Here is an 11,066-nt window from a genome sequence, read left to right as displayed (position 1 = left end):
TGATTCCTTCCTTTACTAACATAGCCACCCCACCTCCCCTTCCTTCCTGCCTGTCCTTCCTGATCGTTAAATAACCTGGTATGTTTAATTCCCAGGCATTGTCACCCTGCAGCCGAGTTGGAAATGCACCCCTGGACTTAGCAATGCAAAGTTTAAGTCATAAAGGAATAAGTCGGGGAGGCTACACTTCAATTTGCGCATGTGTGGCCTCCTCTCTCTCCCCCCCCCCCCAAAGTTATTTACATTCAGGTCAATGTTGCTGGAGCGCTGAGATAATATTGATTGACAGCTGGAGTGACGTCTGTCCCGGCAGCGCTCGCGCCGCTCTCCCCTCAGCACCATGGCGGCTCTCAGTAAACTGGTGACGGTGAGGAATTCGGTGCTCGGAGCTGCCGGCGTGTTGCTGCTGTTGGCGTTCGCCAGGCGACGCGGGAGAAAGGCCTCGCACAGGTACAGGATCGGGAGGTTTTTTTTGTGCTCATGACAGGTCGCGGGTCTTTCTCCGCGCTACCCGAGGCCGGGGATTTAAACCCGGCCTAGTCACTTTGGTTGGAGGGGGGGAAGAATAATGACAAGAGAGATTGACAAGCCCGTGATTTGGAGGAAAGCGCCGTCCCGCGATCCACTATATATATATCAAGGTCTTCTTCGTGAGATGTGTTTTATTTATGGGGTTTAGTGGTTTTAGTGAATTGCTGCTTCTCGGCTGAAGCTGCAGTCGAAAACAAATCTTAAAAAGCATTGTTTTAATTCATCTTCCCCTGGGAGTACGGTCGTCTCTGAATTGAGGACACTGCCATTTGTGATGTTTTGTCCCTGCTTCGCGCAAATTTACTGATTTTTAATACAATTGGAAATTTCCTCGATAATTTAGAGATCTAATTACGCAATTTTATATGTACATTTTAAAACCGGTCAGAGAACAACGTTACTTTCTGGTCTTCCCCATTTGGTTACCGCTTGCTAACTTTGCAGTGGTACTGCCCCTTCATTGTAGACCTCTTCATGATCAGTCTATCTGCAGCATCCTGGCTGTCCGCATCTGCTACGGCATTTGCTGCTGACATAAAAAGAACAAAAGACAGAATAAGCATTCTCATGAACTCCACACCATGTATATTGTGGAAAAAAACATAGTGGAACACAGAAGGGTCAATTGTGCTATAATCTCATTTTGGGACTCTGAATACGGTTGAAACTTTGCTATTATAGTTTATGATGATGTCATCCAAGCCCTTCAATGAGATTGCTGCTTATGTAAACATGTCAGTATATATTCTCTTATCAGATTATTACGGTCAGATGGTTTGGAGGAGGGTGGAAGTGCCTTAATCTTGCTGTGTAACTTGATGGATTATGAGTACACCAGGAAGCACTGAAAGAAGTGTTTGAGGTGATGCTTTGCAGTCATTTCCCACTTTTTTTTGTTTTTATTCCACCCATCACCAAGTACACACTCATCCACTTTTTTGCAATATCACCTCCTAACTCACCCTCATTGCTGACAAAACCCTTATTCACACTTTTAGCCTCTCTGGACTTGATTTCTCCAATCGCCTACATGCCACACTCCTGACCTCCACCTCCATAATCACCAATTCATTCAACATTCTGCCACCCACATCTAGTCCCACATTTACCGTCGGCCCCCAGCCTCGTTGACGTACACTGGTTTTATGTCCCCCATTGCTGCCTCACTTGTATTGCAGCACTGCTGCTGGAGCCGGGGTTGCCTCTGGCAGTAGAAATAGAAAATAATGAGTTGACTGAATGTTTGATGTTTTCTGTGAACTCAGTTCGAGATCTACAAACAAAGACCACATTGAAATGTGACCCTTTTGGGATTTCATAGAATCATACAGCACAGAATGAGGACATTCGGCCCATCGTGCCTGTACCAGATTTTTGAAAGAGTTATCCTATTTGTCCTACTCCACTGCCTTTTCCCCAAAGCCCTGCATTTTTAAAATCCTTTTTCAAATGTATACTGCACACCTTGAGTATTGTGTGCAGTTTTGGTCGCTTTACCTGAGGAAGGATGTTCTTGCCATGGAGGGAGTGCAGCGAAGATTCACCAGACTGATACCTGGGATGGCAGGAATGACGTATGAGGAGAGATTGGGTTGATTAGGCTTATATTTGCTAGAGTTTAGAAGAATGAGAGAGGATCTCATTGAAACTTATAAAATTCTGACAGGACTAGACAGACTAGATGCAGGAAAGATGTTCCTGATGGCGGGGGAGTCCAGAACCAGGGGTCACAGTCTAAGGCTAAGGGGTAAGCCATTTAGGACAGAGATGAGGTAGAATTTCTTCACCCAGAGAGTGGTGAACCTGTGGAATCCTCTACCACAGAAGGCAGTTGAGGTCAACTTATTAAATATATTCAAGAAGGAGTTAAATATATTTCTTAAGGCTAAAGGGATCAAGGGATATGGGGAGAAGGCAGGGACAGGGTACTGAATTTGGAAGATCAGCCATGATCTCATTAAATGGCGGAACAGGCTCGAGGGGCCGAATGACCTACTCCCGCTCCTATCTTCTATGTTTCTATATACAATTCCCTTTTGAAAGTTACTATTGAATCTGCTTCCGTCACCCTTTCAGGCAGTGCATTCCAGATCATCATAACTTGCTGCGTGAAAAAGATGCGCCTCAACTCCCCACTGTTTTTTGCCAGTTATCTTAAATCTGTGTCCTCCAGTTACCGACCTGCATGCCAGCGGACATAGTTTTGCTGTATTTACTCTATCAAAACTCCCCTTGATTTTGAACACCTCTATCAAATCTCCCCTTTAAACTTCTCTGCTCCAAGGAGACCAATCCCAGCTTCCCTAGTCTCTCCACATAACTGAATTACCTCATCCCTGGTATCATTCCGGTTAATCTTCTCTGCACCCTCTCCAAGACCTTGACATTCTCACTGAAATGTGGTGCCCAGAAATGGACACAATAAATACTCCAGCTGAGGCATAAACAGTGATTTTCAAAGGTTTAGAATAAACTTCCTTGTTTTTGTATTCTGTGCCACTATTTATAAAGCCAAGGATCCTGTATACTTTTTAAAACAGCTTTATCACCTTGTACTGCAACCTTCAAAGATTTATGTATGTGAAACCCCGGATCTTTGTTTCTGTAACCCCTTGAAAATTGTGCCATTACCCCCCCCCCCCCCCCACAAATGCATCATTTCATACTTCTCTGCATTAAATTTCATCTCATTTCACTAGTCTGTCTACGTCCTCCTGAAGTCTGCTACTATCCGCCTCACTGATTGCTACATTTCCAAGTTTTGTGCCACCCGCAAACTTTGAAATTATCCCCCTATACCCAAGTCCAGGTCATTAATAAACATCAAAAAGACCAGGGGTCCTAATAACACCACTACACTTCCCTCCAGTCTGAAAAACAACCGTTCACCACTTACTCTCTGCTTTCTGTCTGATGCATCCCATCTGGACCATGTGACTTTAATACTTTGAGCACTGCTAACCTGTTAAGTACTGCCACTTTATCTGTTTTTATCCTATCCAATTTCTCCAGCCCCTCGTCGTTTACTGTGATATTGACAGCATCCTCTTTTGGACAGATGCAAATGACCCATTCCGTACTTCAGCCATGCCCTCAACCTTCACAAGAAGATTTTCTTTTTGGTCTCTAATTGGCCCTGCATTTCCTTTGATTACCCTTTTAATCTTTATAAAAGCCTTTAGAGTTCCCTTTATCTGGAAAAAGTCTCCTAATTGCGCCACCAGACGTGTAACATCCACCAATTATTGGTCAATAGCTAAATGCCACATTGTCTTAGGCCTGCCAAAATGCCGTGGTTACATAATTGACCGTATACCAGACAGTGGCTGCAGTTATTTTGATCTGCCTGTGACGGTTGGTATGTCTTTACAAAATCCCCACTAGAATTCATGAAAGGGCAGCCAAAAGTATCTGGAGCAGTGAAATGCTGTTACTGGTTACTTTTACACTATGGGGTTGAACAAGTAAGTCATGTTTTAAGCACATTTTGTTTCACTGATTAGCAAACAGATTTTAGTGTGGAGAAAAATTCACCTGTAGCTTTCACCAAACTATTGTGTAACATAATGTTAAATGGCAATGAGTAAAATACCATCCTTTAGTGCACTGTGCCAGAGTGATCGGAAAAAGGCTCCAACACCTGTCCCAAATGATGCATTTCTGACTTTGGCTGTACTTTTGGATGAAGTGCTGAAGGCACATTCTTTCTGGCTATTGGGATCAATGTAACCGAGAGAGCAAAAGAGTAGGAGAGAAAATAAAATACATTAAAAGTCAGAGATCAGTAAACATTTTGTGTGTGTTTTGGCTATAGTGTTTAGTTTAATGGAACACTTGTTACTTGGATTTCAGTGACACTGTTCAGAATGTTACAGAATTTTGTAAGCTGCCTGTAGATTTAGTCATATGTTGGCACATTTTCTATATGTTGCAATCAACTTTTGCACAAGTGTTTTTAAAGGAAATCAGAACTAACATTTTACATTTTTGTTTTGAGTATAAACAGTACATTACGTACCAAACCAGAGTGGGTAAATGAATGTGCCTGCCAAAAAAAGTCAGCCTCTGCAGAAAGAATGCTGTAAAATAATATCTGAATATTTTAACACATGATAATTTAAAAAAAAAAAGAATTCTCTGGCCTCTTTACGCAACTGTGATATTGGTTTGTTAATGGTTAGACATTACATCTTCACCGCAAATAAATAATAGGATATGTTGACTGCTATTTAGTTCATAATATTTTAGGTGCAAGTAGGTGGCTTTTGTGTGTTAAAGCTTTTCAAATTTTCATTTTTTGCCTACTTTCCTCAAATTTAAAACTGCCTATTTTGAAATTTGATAGAATGTTAATTTGTCATCTCACACCGATGTAGGAATACTAGTGGAAACAAAAACTACATTTCTATTTTTATGAATTTGCAGAAAAGCCACTCATTACTTAATATCCTCGCCACTACTCCAGACAAAAAAGATGCTACAAGTTTCAACATTGCGAATCACTGTAAAACTCACAAGCCACAATAATGCATTTGCGACTTCACTGAGATGATAACATTGTCTTTGGGCCTGCTAGTAACTAAGATCATTTCTTCCTTTTCCCATAGACACATGCAAATACTCTGCTCCAGGAGACCCAAACATACATACCTCTCCCTTGCTCCGATGCGCACGCACGCCACGCACACCTCCCTCACTCCCAGACATGCGTAATGGAGCTGGTGAAATGACTTGTGGTTGCAAATGCTGGTGTAATTGATCCAATAGAAACTGCACTTTATTAGGAATTATGTATTAAATGCATAACTTCTGCTATGATTAAGGAAGGTCATGTGAAAAATTTGCATTTATATTGCACCTAAGAAAGGCATGCATTTATAATAGTGCCTTATCACATTTCTCAGTAGCGTCCCAAAACACTTCACATACAATGACTTACTTTATGAAGAGCAGTGACTATAGACAAAAGTAGTAGCCATTTTGCAGACAGCAGGATAAATGACCAGTCATCTGTTTGTGAAGTCATTGATTGAGAGAGAAATGTTGGCCAGGGCTCTGGGAAACTTGCCTTGAATAGGATTATGGAGGTTTAAATGTCCACCTGAATCATTGGGACAGAGGCCTCAGCTTTTGTGTCCCATTCAAAGGACGATACCTCCAACAATGCAGTATTCTCTCAGTATTATACTGAAACATTAGCCTAGATTATGTGCTCAAGTCTTGGAGTAGGGCTTGAAGCCACAACCTTTGACTCAGAGATGAGAGTACTATCAACCAAGCCAAACCAACAAACCGACTGAATAGTACTAATACAAACATTTCTATAATTGACAGAAGCATGCACGTATTGTATTTTCTGCTGGGAGCTTGTGTGTTAAGAATTTTGCTTGTGTCACATTTTTTGCTTTTTACTCACTTTGGTTTTTTAACCTTTGGTTGATTTTTAGTTGCACTATGATAGTTAAAGTACACTATCGGAGATTATTGCCAGAGTGTGATTTATTACTTGTACTTTGAATCTTATAACTAGTTTTGAGCTTATTGCTTTTGTGGAAGAAAGCAATCTAGATTAGAAATTTTATATGAATAGATTTGTTATTTGAGGTGTAAAGTTGCACGAAGTTTGGAGGCACAGTAAGTTGTATAGATGGGAGCAGGAAGTGGCAAAGGGACAAAGACAGACTAGGTGAGTGGGCAAAACGATGGCAGACGGAATTCAATGTAAGGAAGTGTGAGGTCATCTACTTTGGATTTGAGAAAGACAAATTGGAATATTTTCTTAATGGTGAGAGGCTAGGAGCTGAGGCACAGCAAAGGGATTTAGATTTCCATGTACACAAATCACTAAAAACTAGTGCACAGTACAGACTGTAATCAGAGGCCAATGGAATGTTGGCCTTTATCTCCAGGGGGTTGGAGAACAAAAATGAGGAAACCATGCTACAGTTGTACAGAGCCTTGGACAGTTCCCATCTAGGGCACTGTGTTCAGTTTTGGGCACTGAACCTCGGGGGGGGGGGGGAATCCAGAACGAGGGGGCCTCATTTTAAAATTAAAGCTAGGCCATTTAAGAGTGAAATTAGGAAACAATTTTTCAGTGTAGTGGAAATCTGGAATTCTTCCCCCGCCCCCAAAAGGCTGTGGATGATGATGTCATCTGAAACTTCCAAAACTAAAACTAAGATTGTTGGATTTTTCATAGAATTGCATCATAGGGGGTGATTTTGCCAATGGGGAGCTTTTAGAGGCGGGACTCCTACTTGTCGGGTTTCAGTCCCGCCTCCAACAACTTCTGGCCAACCCATGCTATTTTCCCTTGATTGACCTTGTTAAGCCCGCCCAGCAGGCTTAGCAGGCTAATTAAGGGAAAGCTGGTTGCAGAGAACGTCAACGCATGACGTTTCATCTGTCAAATTTTTGACAGATGAATTGTCATCGTTTGACAGCTCTGTGAAGCTGTCAAACAGTGACATTCTCTGTAGTTTGATGAGGTCCTGAATTCAAGACCTCATCAAACTTTCTTTTGCAGAAATGAGATGGTTGTTGCATCTGAGAATGCAACGGCCATCTGTCATCTCCAACGCGGAGGTCCGAGACACTCCGCATACCCACCGACTGAAGCTTGCAGGAAGAAACAAAGGTAAGTACACTTTTACTAACACTTTGCACTTACCTCAGATACTCACCTCTCCACACTTGCACCCATCACTTACTTCCACAGCACACTTTTGCACCCCTCCGACCCCCGCAGACCCATTACTCGCCTCGCTGACCTGGCGGGTTTCGGAGCCTTCGGGAAGCCTGCATTTGTGAGGGCAAAAAGGGGATAATCCTATTTTCTGCCTGTTAACTACCTGTTAACAGGCAGTTAATAGACTTTAATCCCCTCCCGCCTCCAAGGAGACGGGACCCGGCGCGGGATGGCTACCCGCCTCTTGGGAAGATGGCATGGAGGCGGGTTGGGTACCCGCCCTCAAATTCTGCCATTTTCCCGGCAGTCGCACCTCCATACCCACCTCCCCAGGGGGCTGGCAAGATTGCGCCCATAGGAGTTTACGGCACAGAAGGAGGTCATTCAGCCCATCGCGTCTATGCCGGCCACAAAAGAGCTATCCAACCATATCCCACTTTCCAGCTGCTGGTCTGTAGCCTTGTAGGTTACGACACTCCAAGTACCTTTCAAATGCGATGAGGGTTTCTGCCTCTACCACCCTTTCAGGCAGTGAGTTCTAGATCCCCACCACCCTCTGGGTGAAAACATTTCTCCTCAACTCTCCTCGAATCCTTCTACTAATCACTTTAAATCTGTGCCCCCTGGTTATTGACCTCTGCTAAGGGAAATAGGTCCTTCCTATTCCTATCCACTCTATCTAGGCCCCTCATAATTTTATACACCTCAATTAAGTCTCCCATCAGCCTCCTCTGTCCCAAAGAAAACAACCCCAGCCTATCCAGTCTTTCCTCATAGCTAAAATTTCCCAGTCCTGGTAACATCCTCGTAAACCTCCTCTGTACCCTCTCTAGTGCAATCACATCCTTCCTGTAATGTGGTGACCAGAACAACACGCAGTACTCTAGCGGTGGCCTAACTAGTATTTTATACAGTTCAAGCATAACTTAAGTTGTTTTCAATCTACTTTGGCATTGTTGATCAGAAGAATATAATTGTGTTTAAAGAATGAATATTCAGATGGGTTGGAATGAACTACATTTACTTGATTGTATTTTATATATATTGACTGCCTTGTGCCTCTGGCATGCCTCCTGTTTGTTATACTTATACCTGTACCTGTACCACAATTTTGTCACACTTGGTAGTTACGACTGTATATAACGCTATGAATTCTTCTTAATACTGTCACGTTTCTGTAGCTTTCTATACTTATCATTACTTATATTTCAGGCCTCCCAATGCTAGGTAGCGCTGCTGTTCCTCCAAAACCCGTTTTCTAAGTCCATTCATCTAGGCAGCGCTATAGGTAAGTATCATTTCCAATTTAAAAGTTAAATTTTTATTTTAAGTGAATTAGCTTTTTATTGGGCCCCTTCTACTGCCTGCGCCGCCACCCCCCCCCCCCCCCCCCCCCCGATGTCTCCTCTGTGCGACTTATTCCTACCATGTCCCTTCGGGTTGGGGAACAGGGATGAGGATTGAGGTTGAAGGGTGAGTGAGCGAAGAGAGATGGAGGAAAGTGAGCAGTTGATGGGGCATTCAGCTTGGAGTGGATGAAGGCGGTGGAATTGAGAGGGAAGATGGGGTTCACGGGTATGATTTTTAAGGCAAAAGTGACCATGAGGGGAACAGGGAGAAGGTGAAGAAGGATTGCAGACAGAAACAACAATAGAGAATGCAGATGACAGCAAAAGGTATTGGGACGTAGAGAGCAATGATAGAACATCAGGAATAAAAACAGAAAATGCTGGAGATACTCGGCAGGTCAGGCAGCATCTGTGAAGAGAGAAACAGAGTTAATGTTTCAGGTCGAGACCTTTCGTCAGAACTGGAAAAAAGCTTGAGATGGAACAGACTTTTAAGCAAGTGTAGGGGCTGGGAAAGGGGGGAGGGGAGGAAAGAACAAAAGGGAAGGTCTGTGATAGGATAGCAGGCAGGAGAGATTAAGAGATATTGTACGTCCTTTTCACTATGGACGTACAATCCCTCTACACCTCCATCCCCCACCAGGGTGGCCTGAGGGCGCTCCGCTTCTTGAACAGAGGCCCAACCAGTCCCCATCCACCAACACCCTCCTCCACCTGGCTGAACTTGTTCTCACATTGAACAACTTCTCCTTTGACTCCACTCACTTCCTCCAAATTAAAGGTGTTGCTATGGGAACCTGCATGGGTCCGAGCTATGCCTGCCTTTTCATGGGATATGTGGAACACTCTTAAGTTCCAGTCCCACTCGGGTCCCCTCCCTCACCTCTTTTTCCGATACATTGATGACTGTATCGGTGCCGTTTCCTGCTCTCGCCCTGAACTAGACAATTTCATTCACTTTGCTTCCAATTTCCACCCTTCCCTCACCTTCACATGGTCCATCTCCGTCTCTTCCCTTCCTTGACTTCTCCGTCTCCATCTCTGGGGCTAGGTTATTGACCAACATTCACTACAAACCCACTGACTCCCACAGCTACCTGGACTGCAGTTCCTCCCACCCTGCCTCCTGTAAGGACTCTATTCCATTCTCCAGTCAGGTGGTGGATGGGGACTGGTTGGGCCTCTGTACAAGGAAGAAGCGGCGCGCCCTCAGGCCATCCTGGTGGAGGATGGAGGTGTAGAGGGATTGTACGTCCATAGTGAAAAGGACGTACAATGTCTCAACCTCTCCTGCCTTCTATCCTATCACAGACCTTTCATTTTGTTCTTTCATCCCCTCCCCCATTTCCCAGCCCCTACACTTGCTTAAAAATCTGTTCCATTTCCTGCTTTTTTTCCAGTTCTGACGAAAGGCCTCGACCTGAAACGTTAACTCTGTTTCTCTCTTCACAGATGCTGCCTGACCTGCTGAGTATCTCCAGCATTTTCTGTTTTTATTTCAGATTTCCAGCATCTGCAGTATTTTCTTTTTGTGATCGAAAATCAGGATTGTGAAGACCACTGGCACAAAGGGCAGGTAGTAGTGGGAGAGCATAAATATCAAGGTTAAGGGAACAGTGGGTAGTGGGATGCAAGTTAAGGCAGGACAGAAGAAGAGAAGTGAACGATTGGAATGTGGAACACAACAGAAATGACCTGAAGATGACAAGAGAGGGAGAGAAGCATAAAAAAGAAAGGCTGATCGAGAACTAGCAACATAAAAATGATGGACAGGCAGGGAGAACCCATATGCAGCAACTCACCATTAACAATGCCATGGAAGATCCACCAGTAATTATATTAAGTTTTGCATTCAACACGCACTTTCTATTTGTCAACTTGCTCGCTGTGTTACAATTCATTTGCATTTTTCCACCACACCTGGATGTCACACATGGTATGTATACTTGTCATACTCACCTTTCAGTTCTCCAAAACTAGGTGCTGCTGCTGCTCTTCCAAGTGCCGTCTCCCATGTTGATTTCTTAAAGTGGCACTGCAACCAAGTTTACTCGTTTAAATTCATGTTTATTTAAGACCTCAGTGGGCCTCAGTTTATTTAATATTAAGATTATTTCAGGACTTGGCCCTCTGCTCCTCACAGGTCCGCCCATCCTCATGGAGACTCCGGATGGATGTTGCCTCTGTCATTGGACTTGTAGGAACTAGTCTGTTCTACCAGTTAATGATCCTTGCCCATCCCATTCCCTATGCTGCACCTGTAACTAACCAGCCGATGATGTCTTGCTCAGGTCTCTGCCCGGCAACCATCGCTTCTGCGTTCAGGCCTCTCTCTCGCATGTTCTCCCACTTTTGCTCATTTCCCAGCACTAAATTGGGAAGACAAACATTGCTTTTTAAAGCACGTATGACTATAGGCTATTTATAGCTTATAGCACTTTTATAAAAAATAAAAAAAAATATTGCTGTTTTCTCAGCTTATTGCTGGGAAACCA

The 11,066-nt window shown here is 43.6% G+C and overlaps 1 protein-coding gene across 2 annotated transcripts in view; it reads left to right on the top strand.

The window, feature by feature from the left end:
- The first annotated feature begins 298 nt into the window (after positions 1 to 298).
- Positions 299 to 11,066, top strand: part of abcd3a (ATP-binding cassette, sub-family D (ALD), member 3a) — a 77,854-nt gene continuing 67,086 nt past the window's right edge. Inside the window, exons 1-2 of one of the 2 annotated variants that reach the window (XM_085983286.1) lie at positions 435 to 450; positions 8,435 to 8,510. Coding sequence is in view for 1 of the 2 variants with exons in the window: in XM_085983285.1 (XP_085839411.1) it covers positions 341 to 450 (110 nt within the window). In the remaining variant the exon portion in view is untranslated. Of the gene's footprint in view, positions 451 to 8,434; positions 8,511 to 11,066 lie in introns of both variants that reach the window. The other variant, XM_085983285.1, reaches the window with a different exon arrangement.

The sequence above is a fragment of the Somniosus microcephalus genome, chromosome 3, assembly GCF_052327205.1.
Source record: "Somniosus microcephalus isolate GS21.2 chromosome 3, FLI_Smic_1.0, whole genome shotgun sequence".
Classification (NCBI taxonomy): Eukaryota; Metazoa; Chordata; class Chondrichthyes; order Squaliformes; family Somniosidae; genus Somniosus; species Somniosus microcephalus.
The sequence above is the reverse complement of the archived record's forward strand: the minus strand, read 5'-3'. Positions and strand labels throughout refer to the sequence as shown.